Source organism: Argopecten irradians, chromosome 8 (assembly GCF_041381155.1).
Source record: "Argopecten irradians isolate NY chromosome 8, Ai_NY, whole genome shotgun sequence".
Taxonomy (NCBI): Eukaryota; Metazoa; Mollusca; class Bivalvia; order Pectinida; family Pectinidae; genus Argopecten; species Argopecten irradians.
In genome coordinates, this window is record NC_091141.1 from 33,846,793 (window position 1) to 33,869,940 (window position 23,148).

General features: G+C 36.7%; 1 protein-coding gene across 1 annotated transcript; it reads right to left on the reverse strand.

Annotated features, from left to right (window-relative positions):
• Nucleotides 1-8,524: 8,524 nt before the first annotated feature.
• Nucleotides 8,525-15,527, reverse strand: LOC138329853 (snaclec bothrojaracin subunit beta-like). Its single transcript, XM_069277143.1, has 3 exons — nt 15,263-15,527; nt 13,031-13,201; nt 8,525-8,996 (listed from the first exon to the last, which is right to left on the reverse strand). Exons 1-3 carry the CDS (start codon nt 15,462-15,464, stop codon nt 8,755-8,757), a joined length of 615 nt encoding a protein of 204 aa, XP_069133244.1. The 5' UTR covers nt 15,465-15,527; the 3' UTR covers nt 8,525-8,754.
• Nucleotides 15,528-23,148: the final 7,621 nt, after the last annotated feature.

Consider the following 23,148-nt stretch of genomic DNA (forward strand, 5'->3'; position numbering starts at 1 on the left):
CTAAAACACGTCTAAGCGCGAAAATAAAACGCCGCACATTTGCTTGAAACAATGAAAATTGAGATGTTTTATTTTACAGAAATTCACCAGCATACAAATTATGTAATTCCTATTTTATCATAATAATTAATATTAAAAGACAATTAAAAGAAAAAAAAATATGAAATAAAAATAGACATACAAATTTCAATTATAGATTTCTGCGAGAGATGTCCATTCATATGTGCTTAATATTGCTGATATTTGGATATTAAAAAGGAAAAAAAAAATAAAAAAAATAATAAGAATATTTTTATTTTTTTTTGTTAAAATTCTCAGTGCCATAAAAATGTGTTAATATTGAAGCATATTCAACATTCATCACATCTGTTGTTTAAGAAAGGCAATCTAATCATGAAAATTACAGTTTTCACAATTCTTAATTTACCTTTGGCACCTCTCAATATTTCAGGGGTTACTATAGCCATCGTAACATCCACATCTGAAATATGTTGGTACTCAATCCTGGCAAACGCAGCTAAATACGTCAGAATGTAAAAACCTCGAGATTGACAAATCGCAAGTAAATATTCATACTCTTAAATACGATAGCATCAGGCCACCATTGCAAAAGATGGAACTAGAAAATGCCTTTGGAGTTAACATCAAACAAAACCTTCAGTTTTAAATTTAAGCCAATTCATCATGCTTCAATGCCAACCGAAATTCATCGGCATAATGTTCAGATCACTTCGTATACGTACCAATAAATGTTGCTGGCACTTAACCAATCTCTACTTCGTCCGATTGTGGAATATGATATACCAGTATCCTAACCACACCTAGTCAGGGACAGGTGGATCATTGAAAATGTACAAAGACGCGCAGCAAAAAGGTTACCATGTTTAAAACATCTACCCTACGAAGAACGTTTGAAAAAAGACTTGCAACAAAAGTGATACTATGTTCAAAACATCTACCCTCCGAAGAACGTTTGAAAAAAAGACTTGCAACAAACGTGATACCATGTTTAAAACATCTACCCTCCGAAGAACGTTTGAAAAAAAGACATGCAACAAAAGTGATACCATGTTTAAAACATCTACCCTCCGAAGAACGTTTGAAAAAAAGACTTGCAACAAAAGTGATACCATGTTTAAAACATCTACCCTCCGAAGAACGTTTGAAAAAAAGACTTGCAACAAAAGTGATACTATGTTTAAAACATCTACCCTCCGAAGAACGTTTGAAAAAAAGACTTGCAACAAAAGTGATACTATGTTCAAAACATCTACCCTCCGAAGAACGTTTGAAAAAAAGACTTGCAACAAACGTGATACCATGTTTAAAACATCTACCCTCCGAAGAACGTTTGAAAAAAAGACATGCAACAAAAGTGATACCAAGTTTAAAACATCTACCCTCCGAAGAACGTTTGAGAAAAAGACTAGCAACAAAAGTGATACCAAGTTTAAAACACCTACCCTCCGAAGAACGTTTGAAAAAAAAGACTTGCAACAAAAGTGATACCATGTTTAAAACTTTACCCTAGGAAGAACGTTTGAAAAAAAGACATGCAACAAAAGTGATACCAAGCTTAAAACATCTACCCTCCGAAGAACGTTTGAAAAAAAGACTTGCAACAAAAGTGATACTATGTTCAAAACATCTACCCTCCGAAGAACGATTGAAAAAAGACATGCAACAAAGAGGATACCATGTTTAAAACATCTACATTACGAAGAACGTTTGAAAAAAGACGCACAACAAAAAGGATACCATGTTTAAAACATCTTCCCTACAAACAACAGTTGAAAAATTAACCATGCAATATCGAAGAGAACGGGCTGACATCATCCACACATATAATCTGGACATCTTGGACGTTGCGACACTACAGAAAATTTTACAGTAGGCATGCATTTCAGACAGAGTAAATCATCAACATCAGAAATTAGTGGTGTGTTCTCCATTTCTCTACATCAGGAATAAGTGGTGTGTTCTCTATTTCTCAACATCAGGAATAAGTGGTGTGTTCTCTATTTCTCAACATCAGGAATAAGTGGTGTGTTCTCCATTTCTCTACATCAGGAATAAGTGGTGTGTTCTCTATTTCTCTACATCAGGAATAAGTGGTGTGTTCTCCATTTCTCTACATCAGGAATAAGTGGTGTGTTCTCCATTTCTCTACATCAGGAATAAGTGGTGTGTTCTCCATTTCTCTACATCAGGAATAAGTGGTGTGTTCTCCATTTCTCTACATCAGGAATAAGTGGTGTGTTCTCCATTTCTCAACATCAGGAATTAGTTGTGTGTTCTCCATTTCTCAACATCAGGAATTAGTTGTGTGTTCTCCATTTCTCTACATCAGGAATAAGTGGTGTGTTCTCTATTTCTCAACATCAGGAATTAGTTGTGTGTTCTCCATTTCTCTACATCAGGAATAAGTGGTGTGTTCTCCATTTCTCTACATCAGGAATAAGTGGTGTGTTCTCCATTTCTCTACATCAGGAATAAGTGGTGTGTTCTCCATTTCTCTACATCAGGAATAAGTGGTGTGTTCTCCATTTCTCTACATCAGGAATAAGTGGTGTGTTCTCCATTTCTCTACATCAGGAATAAGTGGTGTGTTCTCCATTTCTCTACATCAGGAATAAGTGGTGTGTTCTCCATTTCTCAACATCAGGAATTAGTTGTGTGTTCTCCATTTCTCAACATCAGGAATTAGTTGTGTGTTCTCCATTTCTCTACATCAGGAATAAGTGGTGTGTTCTCTATTTCTCAACATCAGGAATTAGTTGTGTGTTCTCCATTTCTTTACATCAGGAATAAGTGGTGTGTTCTCTATTTCTCAACATCAGGAATTAGTTGTGTGTTCTCCATTTCTCTACATCAGGAATAAGTGGTGTGTTCTCTATTTCTCAACATCAGGAATTAGTTGTGTGTTCTCCATTTCTCAACATCAGGAATAAGTGGTGTGTTCTCCATTTCTCTACATCAGGAATAAGTGGTGTGTTCTCCATTTCTCTACATCAGGAATAAGTGGTGTGTTCTCCATTTCTCAACATCAGGAATTAGTTGTGTGTTCTCCATTTCTCAACATCAGGAATTAGTTGTGTGTTCTCCATTTCTCTACATCAGGAATAAGTGGTGTGTTCTCTATTTCTCAACATCAGGAATTAGTTGTGTGTTCTCCATTTCTCTACATCAGGAATAAGTGGTGTGTTCTCCATTTCTCTACATCAGGAATAAGTGGTGTGTTCTCTATTTCTCAACATCAGGAATAAGTGGTGTGTTCTCCATTTCTCTACATCAGGAATAAGTGGTGTGTTCTCTATTTCTCTACATCAGGAATAAGTGGTGTGTTCTCTATTTCTCAACATCAGGAATAAGTGGTGTGTTCTCCATTTCTCTACATCAGGAATAAGTGGTGTGTTCTCCATTTCTCTACATCAGGAATAAGTGGTGTGTTCTCCATTTCTCTACATCAGGAATAAGTGGTGTGTTCTCCATTTCTCAACATCAGGAATTAGTTGTGTGTTCTCCATTTCTCAACATCAGGAATTAGTTGTGTGTTCTCCATTTCTCTACATCAGGAATAAGTGGTGTGTTCTCTATTTCTCAACATCAGGAATTAGTTGTGTGTTCTCCATTTCTCTACATCAGGAATAAGTGGTGTGTTCTCCATTTCTCTACATCAGGAATAAGTGGTGTGTTCTCTATTTCTCTACATCAGGAATAAGTGGTGTGTTCTCCATTTCTCTACATCAGGAATAAGTGGTGTGTTCTCCATTTCTCTACATCAGGAATAAGTGGGTGTGTTCTCCATTTCTCTACATCAGGAATAAGTGGTGTGTTCTCCATTTCTCTACATCAGGAATAAGTGGTGTGTTCTCCATTTCTCTACATCAGGAATAAGTGGTGTGTTCTCCATTTCTCAACATCAGGAATAAGTTGTGTGTTCTCCATTTTCTATTCTACATCAGGAGAATAAGTGGTGTGTTCTCTATTTCTCAACATCAGGAATTAGTTGTGTGTTCTCCATTTCTTTACATCAGGAATAAGTGGTGTGTTCTCTATTTCTCAACATCAGGAATTAGTTGTGTGTTCTCCATTTCTCTACATCAGGAATAAGTGGTGTGTTCTCTATTTCTCAACATCAGGAATTAGTTGTGTGTTCTCCATTTCTCAACATCAGGAATAAGTGGTGCGTTCTCCATTTCTCAACATCAGGAATAATCAGGAATAAGTGGTGTGTTCTCCATTTCTTAACACATTTAGACAAGCATGGGAAAACCCATCCAGCTAGATTTCAACCAACATTGTAATAAATACAGGAACGAATTTGGAAAGATTCTCACAGGAATGGACATCATTTAAAATCTGTGAATCTTAAAATTAGTGTAGACAATTTGTTCGTTTAATTTGTGAATATATGAATGGCGTTTTGTCTCGGTGTCTGACATTCATATGTGTCAGTATTTCCAAATCAGGGAACTGTTTTGATTATAAGTAGATTGCAAATTACGTATTTATTTTAGAGCCGCAAATACAGAAAATTGTATATTATTATTTATTAGTGTGAATATTCCGTCTTTGCATATTACAGAGTTAGCTCCCTTGCGGGTAGGTATCTATTGTTACGTCATTAATTTGTGAGCGCGATTCACGTCGTTTTCTCCGAAAAGTATGGCGTTTCGCTGTCAAATACATGATGTCACAATCAATACCTACCCGCAAGGGCAGATAAATCTGTAATATGCAAATACAGAATAAATTAGCGCAATTCGATGGTTCACTACAGGAAATATATCCTTTACCCTGTACATGATCATCCAGCGTCCCAGGGCTCAGTTATAGCCCCATTTCACATATTCAAAGATCAACACGGACCATACATCCAACAATCCTTGACAATCCGCCATCACCGTGTCAGGGTATGCATCCGGCGATATCCGGGACCGTCCGGCATGGCAACGCTGGCCCAGGAGAAAAGTTAAACGTGTTCTTTGTGGTACCGAAGAATCTGTGTTAAGTCCGGGGCCATCAGTGTACGAACTTTTCTTTCAGAAGAACACTGGTATCTACGGATTGCACACGGAGTATTCCCGGAAGTTACATGGATCTCAAACGTTCGAGTATCGTGATTTACCGTGAATATCCGTATCAACACCGGATCCTTGCGTAAAATAATCGTATAGAGATCGGCACAAACCGTAGAGCTCCGGACTGTCCGTGAATCATTCGGCACATTAATTCCGGGGGGGGTGTCGGGAGACAACCTGATTTACCGTGATTAATCGTAGACAGAGCACAGGTTTACGACGCGCGCAAAAAAAAAACTAAAAATAGTATTTTTAGTATTTTTAGTATTTTTTTTTTTTTTTTTTTTGCGCGCGCGCGTCGTAAACCTGTGGTGTCAGCATCGTATTACGACCGCTTAACACCGGCAATATGACGTAATAAGATATTTCAGAAAAGATGGCGATTACGTCACACAAAAGTACATCCGGGCGCTCAAAGTTACAACTCCGTATATCTGTACACAGTAACATTTTGGGAACACAGCCGCTTCAATTCGATGTTTGTTTACATCTAATTGTAGTAAATAGTACGGCAATCCGAGAATTGTTACTTTATCGTAATTTCAAAAGGTGTAAATAAAAATATTTAATAATAATATATAGATACAAACATATGGTATTCATATATTTTACGATCTTAATACACTCCATTTTCGGCCGCCACGAGAAAAAACACGGTCGCCATTATGTATAAACAGAGATTTATATAATTGTATTTAAATCTCTGTAAACATTGACAGAACATTGCTAATATCAGCTTGAAATTACAAATTAAATTCCAAGTTCCGCAAATATCGTACTGAAATTTTAATAAGCGATTACTGTTTTCTTAGTCTTACTTGGTAAAACACCTTACGTTGTGTGATTATGACTAAATTAAAGTTTGCTTTCGTAGATTACCCCAAGCACGGCAGCCATTACTACAGTACCGCCGAGATCTCGAATTTCGTCCTTTTTCAGAGTCACAAAATTACGTATTCTGGATAATTTTTTTCGTCAGAAATTTTGGAATTTAGTTTATGACATACAAATGAGTCAGTTTATAGTTACTTTTTATCATATTTTTATACAAAACTTTTAGTATTTTATGATTTTCGAAGTCGTGCGCAAAGTCTTCTATTCGGCATTTACAATATTACGACCTGTATTCATAAATCTAAATGTAGTCTATCTAACACGTATTCGAATTATTTGAAAGTAATATCACTTCAATTTGAGACTTCGCGTAGCAGCCCATGGAATAAAAGCGACTGATATTAAAAAAATAAACTCTACAGCATTAAAACTGAACGATCTCATCATTTTATTTTTCGAGATATCGGCAGCCATACGTTTACGTACACATGTACATTGCGTAGATCTGCATATAAGTGTAACACTAATAAAATCTGTTACCTGTAAGTGAACGAGATCGGGTTATCTCAGTTGAGGGCTAAGATTTTGTAACATAATCCCAACCGAGGCGTTAGCCGAGGTTGGGATAGATAACCCGATCTCGATCACTTAAAGGTAATAGATTTTTTTTCTCGCGCCTCTAAGATATAACAAAACCCATCTATATACGCGTTCCGAATGTAAAACTATCCCGTCATGGGCCTCCTTGTTCAAAGCCGATTAACCATTACATCTGTGCTTCGATTTCAGTCATTCCGCATAAAACTATAGTTCGGTTATATCAAAAACAAACGATGATCAATCGGTACATACTGTTTCATAATTAAAAACAACAACCAAACAATGCATGGTAAATCACTGAATGCACATATTTCTAATAATATTGACTAGCTGACGCTTGTGACGTCACCGGTTCAAGAGTTTGACGTCACATGCGCGGACTGTTACATGAATGGCGTAAAATTCCGCCAAAATTCGCGTAAAGGTACCAGACAGATCGGACGAGATAGAAAAATCTAGCACCGGGTATCATGTGAGATTTCCCTGTCCGATGTGCGAGAAAGTGGTTTATAGCATGATATACACGGTGAAGAGCGAAATATATATCTTTTACAAGTACTTATTGAGATATGTGTTGGTAATTACGTATTTATATTATTAAATTCCCAACTATGGGCTGTGGCCTGAGGTGATCTACCAGCAAAGCCATGCACGAGCGGCCGTGGTCTGGGAAGGTGATTCACATTTCGTTATAGTTAATAGTGTTGTGAACAGCTTTTTCATGTGTAACAGAAACATTACACAATAAAATCAATTATCTATTCATAACTTTTTCACAACATGGATTTCAACCTGTGAAGAAAAAACGGGTACTGTGACGGCCCGACACCGCTTCGCAAGCTGACTTCGACACTAAATCATTGTAAATATAAAGATATAAATGTCTGTAACCTCTGAAACAATAAAAAACAATTATAAAATCGGAAATTGCAAGTATGAATGTGTATACTTTTGTCAAAGTATCCATTGTATAGCTGGGATGTACATATCTGTTCTTGTTTTTATTAGTCGCCATACTGTGTTTGTACCTTTGAGGACCCGAATGTAAACTTTCTGTGACGTCACGCCATCTTTTCTGAAATTTCCTATAGTGCGCTGGAACGCCGGATGTTCCCGGATGATCAAAATTCCCAATCCGTGGTGATCCGGCGCCTCATCCTTGAATGTATGAGAGAAGCTTTATGTAATAATGTCGGTGTTAACGCGGTCGTCTCCAGACAACCCACTGGAATATGCCGGATTATAGATGAATCATGGATTGCGCTTTCGGTTTGTGTTTGTCGCTATGTTGTTATTTCGGGAGGAACCCGGTGTTGATACGAATGCCCGCGGATTATTAATCGCGATTCTCAAACGTTTAAAAGAATAAAGGGGCCATTCGATGTCAAAATCATTTCATTTTGCAGTTATGCGAACAAAACAAAGATTTACCGACCTGGATTCCTTCCGTTTGCTCATCCTCGATACCCCAGCAATTACTTCTAAGTCGTTATAACCACCACTGGAGGAAGTTCGGGAGAAAACTTACTGAATAATCACAGGCCATCATGGACTTCCGTTGAAGGTCAACCACAGTACACCGTTATTCGATTCTTTTGATACACAACAGTGCACCCAACCTGCACAGAACCTTCAGATTTGCTATGACATATACCAAGGATGGATATCTCGAAAGTGATAGTAACCCCTGGAATATCGAGGTTGCCGTTTGGTAAACTTAGTTTTTACTGGCAGGCGACCAGTTCTCGCCCAGTACCAATTCTCGCCATCGCATCTGTATCTGTACGATTTCCACTCAAATCTAGTCAATAAAGCCTTCTTCTGATAGAAGACACTACCGTGCTAATTTCTACAAAAAAATGTTTCTAAACGGCGTCTGTGATCATACAAGTACATATGCGATGGCGAGAATTGGTACTGGGCGAGAACTGGTCGCTTGCCAGTATACATAATGTGTTCATTTACTGATGAAAAAAAAAACAATATAAGAAACAACATATTGTTGGAAAATGTCTTGTCCAGATCGCAATTTTTGATGATTCATAAACCTTATATCCGTGTTCTGTTCAGGATAATCTAAATGACTGTAGATTGTATTCCCCAAGATTACCGAAAATGGCTTTAGACACCCTACTCTCCGTTAGCCTGCTTAGTATCTATGAGCGCACCTAGCGGAAATCATTGGTACTAAGGCAGGTAATCCAGTCTAGAAATGTGTCCGAAATATTGCGATTGCTTAGGGGATTTCACAAATATAATTTCTCAGTTTATTACAGTTACAGTCTTGCATAAATCCTGTGTACGTAGATAGAGAGGCACAGTCATTGTCCGCGGGATAATCTTCATAGTCCTTACAGACGCTGTCGAATCTCGATGGCCACATCGACTGGTTAAAGTGAGTCCCGTCGATAAATTCCCACTCACCCTCCGACTTCTGGTCCGTCAAACCGACCCATAAATAGTATTTACCAGATAGTTCTGAAATTGAATATATTCGATAAATATATTAAATATAGTATAACCTGTAAAGCAATTTATGTTCGCTTCCGATAATATTTTGGTCATTCAGAGCTTTTAAAGGCACAATTCATTTCCTTAACAAAGATGAGGTACAAATGCAAGATTTACTATATGTAATCTTTATTAACAGTGAGTGGGGCCACGGTGGCCGAGTGGTTAATATGTCTCAACACAATACCACAGGACCTCCACCTGTGGGTCGCGAGTTCGAATTCCATATGGGACAGTTGCCAGGTTATGGCCGCTGATCGGTGTTTTTTCTCCGGTACTAAGGCTTTTCGCCACCAATAAACCTGGCACGTCCTTATATTACATGACCCTGGCTGTTCATAGGACGTTTAACTAATAAAACCAAAACTCGTTAACAGTGAAGATTCATTTCGCAGTTTGGTCGTCTGGCGCAGTGATAGACAACTAACGCATGGTGATTATGACGACGGCGGGAAACATAAGACGACCCGCGTTATGAAAAGTAACAATTTATTTATTTCCATAAAACATTAAGTTGTTCAGAAGGTGATGATAAGTGTAGTATTAACGGTAAGCTAATTACTTTCGCGACTACACAAAATTATCAATCTCGTTTTACACTCCCATAGGCATTTTAAAAAATCAAAACTGTTTCGAAAAGGTAGTGGGCCTTTAAAGGGATAATTCATTCAGGCTTATCATGGCATAAATGTATTGTTCTATATTTCTTATGAAACATATAACATAAAATATTGACAAATAGTGACTGATACAGGAACAGCCCTACCCCACACAGGAAGTAACTTATCCTCGGTGCCTGTCCAAAAACAAAAAGAAAAATTTCGTCATCAAATCTTGACCATATTGATTACCCTTGGTACTTTAAGGGTTACTATCACTGTCTTTATCATTCTGATCTTTGAAGAATTACTTCCCTTTGTATCGCTCCATCAGTACTGACAAATTGAAACAAAGGGGAAAAACTCTGATAGATCAAATTAGAATACTGTAATCAACAATTAGGCCTTATATATTACTTGAAACATCTAAAATTACAAAAATTTCTGATTAAGTTGATTAAAATAAATTTTCTACATATATGAAAAAAGGGTTTTTTACTGTAGTGACTTTTAAGGCCGTAACGAACGCGCCTTCTTTTATCGTCATTTTAATTACTGTATTTTTTCAGTCATCGGATCAAGACTAAGACATACAAACATCTAAATCAATGACATTAATCATACAATGAAATACAGGGATGCCAGGAAGATGATACAGCATTAGATCAGATGTAAGTGTAACGTTTAACATAGCTGTCCTAACTACTACTGTACCACCGATAGTGCTTATTAGTCATTTTGTAAGTATTGTATATTATTCATTTTCGTGGCTTATTAATTAGCGATTTCGATTCTAACTACATTGTACTTCTATAAGTTAATTTATTTTCGCCTGTTTGTGACAGAGCTCCACATCAATTGTCTTTTCTCGATTTTCTTTCTTTTTTTTAGTGAATACCTCGATATTTAATATTAAAGGGACAATTCAGTCTAAGAGAACATTAAAATTTGTACATATATCGGAAGAAAACAGTTCTAATGGAAATAAGATCAGTCAGTTTTACTGTGATATGCCTGAAAAGCCCACGGTAACAAGTGTGTGAAATGTTCAAACTCGCTCGCTGTCCGCCATTACACGTTGTGGTCGAACATCTTGTATGCCGAACCCTGTCCCTTGCACGTAGAGCAATGACGCTTTTGAATAGAACTGTTCAAATCGCTCTGACAGTAGCGGTTTACCTTACTAGGTGAATTGTCTTGCCTAAAAATCATTTTATTACCTCCTCAGTGGTTATGTAGTTCATTTGTTTAACGTGCGTGACTTTGACTCTGGTATGGGTACAGAGTTAATATTGTACCTGCTTAATCGTATATTGATCAACGATTTGTAATTACAACGGTATCAATTAAAATACTAAATAATGACGTGGAATTTGCCAATATTTTATGTTGTATGTTTCATAAGAAATGAAGAGCAATACATTTATGCCATATTTTGCTTCTTGGTTATGTAAAATAATTAGCCTGAGTGAATTGTCCGTTTAAATAACACGTGAAAATAAATTTGCTTACAGAAGGTCATGGATACTTTTTACCCAAGAGTTGTCGTTCCTTAAACGTAGTGCTATGAATAACAGAGTTACTTCCCTTCGCTTCATTCTGTCACTGCTGACAGCTGGCGGTCCCGGAGTGAAAAGAAGAATGTAGCACAGGCGTTTGGCTCTAAAGCCACGTCTCTCTCTCTCTCTCTCTCTGTGAGAGTAGTAACGGAATCAAACGAAGGGAAGTAACTCTGATAGATCACACACAGACGTTTGGCTATATAGACAGTTTTCTGTCTAATATATATGTTATACTGTGTCGACGCAGTATTACACACATATATATAGAGATAGAGAAATGTCTATAGAGCCAAACGCATGTGGATCAGAATAATATTAGACACACCCAACACGGAGGAAACCCAGGGACCTGGCACGATTTTTTAACCAACAGTATTCATATACATTTATATGATATTACAATTGTTAGTGAGAAGAAATACAAGATATTAGACTTGGTCAGTTATAACAATATCTTAAGGCTCAATGTTATCCTGTTTAGGTAATAGAGCATGGTATTAGAAAGGCAATGATTGAAAATGGATCTTTTAAATCCCGTATACATGAACATGAAGTACGGATTTGATTACTTTTGTTTCTACTTTCAACCCAAGAAATTTCAATATATTTCCTGTGATGAAAAATAAATGTAATGAGTTAATGCAAAGTAGTGATTGTATGAGAAAGATTTTTGTAAACCATACTATTTTGCAGAGTAGAAGACAACCTAAAAATTTAAAACAAATGTTAACAAATTCCAGGTTCAATAACTCTAATGCTGACCCCGTGGTGTCGAATGTAAGACACCTTGATGCGGTACATGTCCAATTATTATTGAATGTAGTACATATGTGTTGAAAATGGCTTGCATTTTACTGTAAAAGCAAACATGAATTGTAAATCGAAGTGTGTCATATATGCTATAATTTGTTCTCGTTGTGGTGATTTTTACATCGGCCAAACTAGTTATGAACTTAAAACACGTAGGACTGTTCATAGGCAACAAACAAAAACGGATTCTCTACGTAATTTGAATGTCAATAAGCATATACATGATTGCATGTGCATGTGATCAATTTATCATTATACCTTTATATTTACATTTACTTGTCACTTTTACTATATAAACTAACCAAGGCAAAGTGGAGTATATGACGGTATAACTGACACCCAAAACGTCACTAATGTTGACGTGGTGACGTCATCTGATCACCGTCAACATGGCTGTTCCATCTTGTGGATTAAATCGTCGTTGATAAACGGTTTTCCTGATCTAGCTTAAACAATGTTAATGCAGAGACCATAACATGAGTTGATAATGTGATATATAAGCATTGAACTATCTCCCTATGCTATCTATGGTCCAATCACCTCATAATGCGGTAGCGCGCATTATGAAGATGGTCTGCAAAGCTCTGGCATCTATATAGACCATAGATGCCACAGGAAGATAATTTGATGCTTCAATTTCAATAACATTCTTTCAGACACAGTTTTGTTGGAAAACAAAGAAAATCTTACAAAAATATTAAAACCACCTCTCAATAGGCCATAATAGAAAATGGCGCAACTTCATATTATTGTTAATCGTGTGTACCTTGTGACGTCATTAAATTGTTCTTTGAAAAATAAACGTTCTTGAAGAGCTATCATGAAATGGCGAAAGTGCTAGAGGAAGGTCGTTGAGTTTTATTTTTTTTATATGATACTATAAAAAACAATAAAAACAATAATTATATGAATATATGAATATATATGTATACTGTTGGTTAAAAAATCGTGCCAGGTCCCTGTGGGAGGAAAAGCATCTTAGAAGCTGTTGACGTAAAGCAAACTTATATCAAACAAAACTAAAACACACCTTCAACAGTTGTTCTGAAATTTTCTTTTTCTTGTGGTGATTTAAACACAATCAGCCTGCCACCATCTTGTTCACATGAGGCAAACGCGTCATCCCAAGTACGCCGAGTCATGAAAACTTTGAAACACAATAATCCGCCGCTGAGCTGTCTGTAGCCACTTGCTGAACATCCTACAATTCAGATCGAAAAACAGATTGCATTGATGGGAAAGAAACGATATCGAGCATGAAAATGCAAAGTAGTAACGATTTTGTCAATTTAACCCTTTTAATGTCCCCGTTAAAACACATCTGGACCACAGGCGTTTGGCTCTATTGACATTTTTCTATATATATATATGTAATACTGTGGCACAGTATTACACACACTCACACACACATATATATAGATAAATGTCTATAGAGTCAAACGCCTGTGTCTGGACGTTACAAACAACAAATTTGATACTGTTAACCGAAGTGAGTTTTGCATTCAGTTAAATTTCGCGTAATTTGCAAGCAAATTGAAATCGCAAAACTAAATAAGTTACGACAATGTATTATAGAAGGGTATGGTAAAACCGGCCCATTACCTTTGCGAAACAAAAATTAAAATTTTCTTAAAAACAATAATTATATACGAAAATATATATTAATGGTCTAAGAGGAACTTATAACACCAACCAAATGCAGTATTCCCTACGTAAACTATGTTAAAGGGACATGGAGAATATTTTATTACAATGATTGGTTTATCTAAAACGACAGGTAAACGTGGGGGAATACCTACCCCAAAAATGATAAAAATAGACCGTCACATTCTATTTTTGGAACACAAAACGAAAGCTGACCGAAAGCGAGGTTATAATGAACTTACTGACATGACAAGGAATATTAGTTTTCAGATTACATGTATTTTCTAATTTACGATGGTTGACAAATGAAGATAAATGAATATAAGCCATATATATGTTATAAAACTATTTGTATTTAGCGTAAGAATGTTAAGTAAAAAGTCAAACGAGACTTTTCATTCGACAGGGCATCGCGAAGGGAGGTTCCTGACTTATTTCACATAGGAGTTGCTCCCGTCTCTTGCATTTTAGCGATCCATTTATATTTACCTACTTTCCCAATCGCGCACATTACTGACTCTTGACGTACACTGTTTTCTATCGGAATTCGTTTGTGTTCGCTCCATCCACGTTTTTGACTTAATTTGTGCAGTGCAATTGTGGGACGTCACTAAAGTTCAACACTACTATTCTATCGTTACAAAATTCGACCGGGCCGGTTCAAAATACAGAAAGATGGAATTCCCATTATAATTATTTTATTTGACACATTTGCACAATAACTGATATATATTACTTAGTATGGTATCTGACATGTCTTAAATATGTATTTTACTCAAATTTACATGGTTTATTTAGGTTCATGTCCCTTTAACAGTGAATATTCATGTCGCTGTTTTGCCGTCTGGCGCAGTGATAATCAACCGACGCGCGGTAATTAGGACGACGGCGGGAAACAGACACGACCTGCGTTATAAAAATGCTATTATTTATTCAAATGAAATTGTTAAGAAGGTGATTGAAAGCGTAGTATAAACAGAAAGTAAATTTTGTGACTCTATAAAATGATCAATTTCCTTTTACATTCCCATTTGAAAATTTAAAAGCCGTTTCGGAAAGGTAGTGGCCCTTTAATTGCGATATATAATTAGTATGTCGGTTGATTTACAGTACTGATAAAAAGAACCTCTATCAAGAATGATCAACTGATCACTTTTAATGTCCATATTGAAAAGTGTGATAATCTTAATTCTGATTTTCTTTTTTCGTCATTCAACTCCATACCATCCACTACTTCGCGTTTTTATCCCTAACGACGCTTTAACGACGATTTCGTTTCGCAAACTGGTGTTATATGGTTTAACTGTACAAATAAGCTAGACACCTATTTGCGGCAATTAATTTGAACGATGTCCACCTCCACGCAAAATGTATTCGTACGCGAAATAAGCTGGTTTAATATAGCACATTGTAACAGTATGCATTCCGAGGATTTATAAGTATACGTCCTAATGAGTACACGACAACAACAATATCTTAATTAAAGTGTCATGAATCATATTTACAGTATATTTGAGATACATTGTCAAGACTAATTTTTAAAATACGTATTTTGGATAAATCTTTGAAGAGGAACTATAATAAAAACAATGTTTGAATTAAAATGAAGTATACGTGCCTGACACTTTGGTTTTGTATACTGTGCGTGGACCGTATGGGAATTTGTCTGAGCCATTCTGCTGTTGGAATCCCGTGAACACTCTACACTTTCTAGTGTCGTCTACAAATTCAAACATGCCACACATCTCGTCTGTTTCACAAAGTATGGCGCAGTGACCTCTTGAAATGACGTCATGAGTCTGTGATATTTGACCAATCATCTCGAAGGGGTAGGTAGCTGTATGTTTTTGCCATATCTTTGAATTCGCCCCAGTGAAGAGACTAGTGACTAGAAACACAACACATGTATAAGAACATTGCAAAGAGAGACAGAAAAATTACCCGCCGGATCGACCTTAAAACTCTCCTGTAGTCATTAATGTATAATTTATAACAGAAACAGAAGATAAAATCCTTCAGCCCGGCTGCCTGGATAACACACAGGGACCTGGCACGATTTTTTTACCAACAGTACATATACATATACTGTTGGTAAAAAATTGTGCGAGGTCCCTGTGATTGTGCATGTACAAAAAGCAAAAGAAAATATTTTTTATTCGTTTTTGTGTTAATTAGGCACATATATACACGATAACATCAGTTATTGTTCAAATTATGACTATCGTTTATGCTCGAATCTTTAAACTTTGTTGTGACTCATGTTGATAATGTGTCGGTCCTTTTTTAATTACATATTGTACGTCCCTAACTGATAAGTTCTAGAGTTTTAGTGCAAGTAGGCAGATAGATACGGATGCAAATATGTACATGGATATAAAATTAGTTACAATTTATATAATTATGGACCCACCAGAGTACCCATAGATCATTTTTAGATGTAATATGGTGGGTCTATATCAATAATCGTTAAACTTTAACTTTTCAGAACCCTGTGCAATCAATTGGTGCCCATTACTAATTGTGGAGTTCAAAATAAATTTCATATTATTTACTCATAGTGTGCTTTTATATCAATGCCCATAGACCGTTTTAGACGTTTTAGGTCATCTGGCCCGAACGGTCAGGATGACCTATTGTCATCATGCATAATCCGTCGTCGCGCGCCGTGCGTCGTGCGACGTATGTAAAATTTCATTCAAACGACTTCTTCTCAATAACCGAAAGGCCTAGGGTACTCATATTGAGCCTGCTGCATGCTGGGATAAAGGGCTACCAAGTTTGTTCAAATAAATGACCTTGACCTTCATTCAAGGTCACAGGGGCCAAATAGACTTCAATTTTAAAACGACTTCTTCTCAAGAACCAAAAGGTCCAGGGTACTCATATTGGGCCTGCGGCATGCTCGGATGAAGGGCCAACAAGTTTGTTCAAAAAGGTTAAAATCTTTAAACGACTTCTTCTCAAGAACCAAAAGGCCTAGGGTACTCATATTGGGCCTGCTGCATGCTGGGATAAAGGGCTACCAAGTTTGTTCAAATAAATGACCTTGACCTTCATTCAAGGTCACAGGGGCCAAATAGACTTCAATTTTAAAACGACTTCTTCTCAAGAACCAAAAGGTCCAGGGTACTCATATTGGGCCTGCGGCATGCTCGGATGAAGGGCCAACAAGTTTGTTCAAATGAATGACCTTGATCTTCATTCAAGGTCACAGGGTCAAAAAGGCTAAAGTCTTTAAACGACTTCTTCTCAAGAACCAAAAGGCCCAGGGTACTCATATTCGGCCTGCGGCATGCTGGGATGAAGTGCTACCAAGTTTGTTCAAATGAATGATCTTGATCATCATTCAAGGTCACAGGGGTCAAATAGGCTTAAAATTTGTTAACGACTTCTTGTGAATAACTAAGAGGCCTGGAGACCTGCTATTGGGCCATTGACATGCTGGAATGAAGGACTACCAAGTTTGTTCGAATGAATGACCTTGACCTTCATTCAAAGTCACAGGTTTCAAATAGGCTAAAATTTTTAAATGACTACGTTGTATTGTGCCAATAGTCAGATGACCGTTAAGGCCCATGGGCCTCTTGTTTTATCTAGACCCCCTAAAATGACTGAAAGTGGTGTATGGGCACTCTGATCGATCCATATTGATATAAACTGTAAATAATCATCAGACCCCTGTGATTGATATTTGGTAACATACTAGTTAGGACTCGCAAGTACCATTTTGTTCAGTATAGCAGGTACGTATATTTGTTCTAGTATGAAGAAAATGTAGCTTATATTATTTTGTATAAATAAATGTGAAAAAATAGTGAGGATATGCATTAGGCCAAAAAAATAATATGTCTGTTTAGGGTTACCCGACCGACCCTAATATTGTGCCCCAGACCCTATTCTTTCGACTTTTCTACGAAAAAAAAAATAAGTAAAAAGTTGAGATTTCTATCTCACACTCCGGTTCAGGCCATTATTTTATAGTGAAAGACATTAAAAAAACAGCAACAAAATCCTCCCGACCTACCGACCCTATTTTTTGCCAATGTAACCCTTAAAGTGAACAGTCGGGCAAGGATGGCTAAAGTCGGTTAAACTGGTGTATTGTATCCAGTATAATTTCTTATGAAATAGAAAAATAAAAATCTCTCGTCAAAATCTGTGTGATAACGAAGAAATTAATTTAAAGTATAGTAATCCTAAAACGTCCTCCCGGCTGACTATGTCCGTGGTTACATTTCCACGCAGCCTCGCTTTCAATGCTTTCAACTTTTCTTTACTTTAATGGTCAAAACTGGGAAACTAAACAGAACTTGACCGTCGTATTAATATGTGAGAACTCTTGTAAGGTCAATGAACGCATTTAGACTGGTTTTCTTTGCCCGACTATTCACTTTAACAGACATATATATATTTTTTGACCTTAGTTGGTGAAACAACATCCTCGATACTCCATGGGTTACTATCAATGTCGTTACGAATATTTACCCATAGAAAAGGCACTCCGGGGAAGAAAAAACTGACCAATTACAAGTCTGTAGAGATTTCCTTTGATGATTACAGAGATTAGGATATTCTGGACGCCAAATTCAAAGCCATACTGTACAGTGTACTGTTATTCAATTCTTTTGATGTACATTAAAGAAACAAACTAACTGCCAATCTGTTGTCGCGCACAGAGCCTTCAGTTTTGCTATGACAGTTATAGTGACCTTTGGATTAATGTGACCTAGTATTTATGTCCACCGTTTAGTGTCACACATCATCGTTTTGACACAAAAGGAAATCTGGGACAAACACGCACGAATAATTTTGTAGTTAATGTCCAATTAAGGACCAGTTTACGCACCATCGGCCATGCCTTTAATTTATTTACATATAGACGCAAGTTTTATTGTTGTACGAAACCAATGACATAGGTGAATTGGTGAGTGTTTGTTCATTCCACCGTTGCGTCTTGAAAGACAAATATAGCAAAAGATTTATTATTCAATAGGTGACGAATTATGGTTGAATATCTTATAAAAGCCCAAGTTGAAATTAGTGGGTCAGGATTGCTTTTTATATATGACCCAAAAATGTCCAAATATTCTTAAGTTTCTTCAGAAAACTTTCGTAAAGCATCAATTATTTTCCCAGAAATAGACAAATTATACTTATTTCGTTTAAGTTAAAACTCGCTAGGCACAAACACGCGTTCATGTTTGACTATTTTTCTTTGTCTTCCTACAGCCATATTTAGTCCCATATTCAGCCCGTTTAACTTTCGACCATCTGCTTATTTCTAAACGTCTTAATTGGTAAAAGATGTGATATTGTCGGTTCAGTCTGATATGTCCGTCGTTGTTAGTATAAAAAAAATCCTATCAGTCGAAATAAAACCACAAACAATGATTATTTGTCTATGGTCCATTCGAAGCGCGAACTACATCCTCGATACTCCATTCGTTATATCCACCCATTGACTATTTCATTGGAAACAGCTCAGGGGAACAAATCTGAATCAATCACAGGCCTGCGTCAATGTTCTTTGAAGACTACAAAGAGAGCGACGCCCACTTCAAAGCCACACAGTCAACCACAGTGTTCTGTTATACGGCTCTGTTCTTTTCTGTTGCCTCCAGTTTTAGTAAGAGATAGTCCAGGTGTGGATTAAACGTCAGTGATAGTAACCCCTTGAGTATCGTGGATGCCATCAATGAAGGTCTTTGAAAGCTAAATATATGTATAATAATTTGCCAGTACATCGACTATTGAACTATAACAGTGGCGTAGAAAGATGAAACGTCATGGGGGGGGGGGGGGGGGAAGGTCCTCAATATTTTGTACCCCCCCCCCCCCCCCCGCCGCACCTACATGTACAGGAGGAAATTCATTCCAACTCCCAATCATATATGCTTTATGTACATTTTTCAAATATCATTAAATTTATTGCTTGTACACATTTATAGACAGTGGGCCAGTGTCGCTAAAAGGAAATTAATGAATAAGCAAATTGGCCAAATTAGCGTGTTAGCGCCGAAGGCGTGTTATTTTGGTGTTTTAGGGGTCTGGGGCTTCCCCCGAAAAAAAATTTACGATTTAGAATAGCTTAGATGTGTTTTACGATGCATTTTGATGAACTTGCGAGCACCCAAAGGCGCGAGAATTTGGTGTTAGGGGTCCGGAGGTCTCCCCCGGGGAAAAAAATTACGATTTAGAATGGCTGAGATGATTTTTACGATGTATATAATGATTATAAAGCATGGTAATTTTTCGATTTAAAGCTACCTGTATTTAGAAATGATAATTGTGTCGTCATAACATTATGCAACCCTACTCGATCTGAATACACCGGCTTCACACCATCGGCACATGGTTGTGTAATATAAAAAAATGAATTAATTTTCTCGCTAAGACATAAACAAATTGATCTTTTAAGAGACATTTTTTTAAATAGTACATAGAATCCCTTGATGGACATTTTTAGTCTAGTTCGTGTGTATTGAATTTTTACTATTTAAGGTTTGACATTATGTGCTTGAACGTTTTAGGAAATGCGCAGCGGATCGGAAAATTTTCTAGAATGAAGTACGAAATATGTACAGGAGGACTCTTTTTCACATTTGAGTAGGCGAAAATGGGGGGCAAAAAGACATGTTATGCTGTTATGCGAGGTGCGTGTTTTGAAAGATCGTCCAAGCCGTGTTCGTTATATCGGGTATATTTTCTTATACTGCTAAACTGGAGCACGTGGCCTGACTTTCATTGTCTTAAATCTAGAAAAGAAAAAAAATCTTACCAGCATAAAGCAGACCAAACATCCATCCGTAACATCCAACGAGATTCATGCTACTGTTTTTGATCAAGTGATTTCTGTGCTAAGTTAGAAATTAACGATTTCTCCTATAGACCAGAGCCGGGCTTATTATGGGTTTTAGTTAATTGGTTGGGTTATAATTAGTAATATACTTGAACACCTATAACATGCACTGACGTGAATAAGCTTAATCTAGATCTAGCAGATGAAGATTCCCTGTTTAAAACATGAATGGGATGTCATTTACTGTTACAGCTTGAGGTATAGTCGGTGCAAAGTCTACCATTATCACCTGAGCTATTCCACAGGAAAAGGTAACTACGAGTGTATTCCAAAGTTGAAGGTAAATGTAGAGACTGGTGAACATGGCCTAGCATGTAGTCTGAAATACATCTTCATTTATTAAATACATGGAGAAATGGATTAAAGATTAACCCATGTACTTGTCAAAGTTGTCGTGATGTATTTTCATAATACCGACGGATATATACAATTTCCATCACTTCATTCCAAAATATATTTCATCATTTCTTTCACAGCCACTGTATCCATAAACCAGAAAAGAATTCACTAAAACAAATCCAGAAGAGAGAAAATTAAGATTAAATTCAATGAGACAAATGCTGAATTCTCTGCCAAAATTTTCCATATTTCGTATATCAAAATCACTTCATATTCCATAAAAATGGCATCTTTAAAACTTAACATCCCAATACCTTTCATGAAGATAATAATTCCGAAGGAATACTTAAAAAAAACACTCTTCTGATACATGTTTTCACTTTTTGTGTGTATATGTATACCGGTAGTATAATGATCCGAAATCTTAGGGAATATTTTGTTGATTTTTTTTCTTTCCCTCTCTCTCTCTCTCTCTCTCTCTCTCTCTCTCTCTCTCTCTCTCTCTCTCTCTAAATTTTGATTAGCTCCCTCTAATGCCTATGCTGCATGGGAAAAGATATTTGCCCAAATCACTTCAAATTCATATCCAAATATCATCACTACTGTGTTAAATCTGGATACAGAGCTACATATTTATGGGACCCATGTTGAACAGTGAAAACTAAACAGAGTAAATGTTTTAATGTGAGTACCATTAAATTGGTACTCACACTGAAACGTCCATAAATTACAAGCTTTAAAAAAATCATGATTCTTGTTTTCCAAGTGAGGTAATGAAATAAATCATGAATAGGTCTCAAGTTTGTAGTTGGGGTTTACCTGGAGCTGTGGAATAGTTAAACAATACCCAGTGTAATAGTGGAAAGTACCAGAGACATTCTGTGCCATGTTTTAAGTATGAGAAACACCTCAAACTGTGGAATAGTCAAAATAATGAATAGCTCGAACAATTCATTATCTTGACTATTCCACAGTTTTCGAGGTTTTTCCTATACTTAGAGACCAACTACCTTTCCGGAGCAAAATTTCCATAAGAAAATACATGTCGATGGCATAAGATGAGGTGACAACACCAAACATATGCAAGATTTCCTGTGTAATATATGATAGCTGTGCAGATTCATTTCGCTGCTTTGCCGTCTGGCGCAGTGATACTCAACTACCGCGCGGTATTTAGGACGACGGCGGGAAACATAAGACGACCCACGTTATGAAAAATTAACATTTAATTTATTTTAATCAAATTTTTCAGAAGATGATGATGAGTATAATATCAACGGTAAGTTAATAACTTTTGCGACTCTACAAAATTATCGATCTCGTTTTTAATTTTAAAGGCCCACTACCTTTCCGAAACGGCTTTTAATTTTTAAAATGGGAAAGCAAAACGAGATCGATATTTTTGTATAGTCGCTAAAGTCATTAACTCACCGTTAATACTACACGTGTCATCACATTCTCAACAATTTGATTAAAATAAATAAAATGTTAATTTTCATAACGCGGGTCGTCTTATGTTTCCCGCCGTCGTCCTAAATACCGCGCGGTAGTTGACTATCACTGCGCCAGACGGCAAAACAGCGAAGCAACTCTCCACTGTTATCAAACATTACGCAGGAAATCTTGCATATGTTTGGTGTTGTAACCTCATCTTAGGCCATTGGTATATATTTTCTGATGTTATTAATGTTTTTAAGAAACCTTTATGTTTTCCTCCAGAAAGGTAGTGGGCCTTAAAAAATTAAAGGCCTTTACAACTAGAGGGTAATTGAAAGTAGGGTAGCTTGCATGTTTCATCCTGAACTCATCGGGTATTATCCCTCTTTTTACTCTATTCCCCGAGGAGTTCCGGATGAAATATGGTTAATCATAGTTACTTCCCCTATCAGAATTACGTCCCTTCTACAATCAGATCTAGATCCAGAGAGTTGCCTCCTAATCGCTAGGTGACCGAATGAAACGGGAATTCGAAATAAGTCAGATATTTGAGAATATCATATGTAATATTGAAATGAAATAAGAGAAAAAGATGGATACATTATAGATGGCTAAAGTCGGGCAGCGATCCTTCGGAAAAGTGTCTGCTAGAGTTATTACCTTTTTATGAAGATTTATAAGCGACCAGAATCAGAAACACGTTTACACTACACCAGCACACTTATCATCACCTTCTCAACAATTCAACTAAAATCATTAAATGTTAATTTTCATAAAACGGGTTTCCCGAAGTCGTCCTAAATACCGAAAAGATCCTTCATTGCTAACAAAGATTGACACGTGGAGTCTTGTATTTGCTTGGTGTTTTC

What these genes read in the sequence shown, in the direction of transcription:
- LOC138329853 (XM_069277143.1), bottom strand. Translation starts at nt 15,464, where the DNA reads ATGATTGGTCAAATATCACAGACTCATGACGTCATTTCAAGAGGTCAC. An exon ending in ATACAAAACCAAAGTGTCAG is followed by an intron (nt 13,202 to 15,262) that starts GCACGTATACTT and finishes TCTGAATTGTAG; the next exon opens with GATGTTCAGCAAGTGGCTAC. An exon ending in TTTCAGAACAACTGTTGAAG is followed by an intron (nt 8,997 to 13,030) that starts GTGTGTTTTAGT and finishes ATTCAATTTCAG; the next exon opens with AACTATCTGGTAAATACTAT.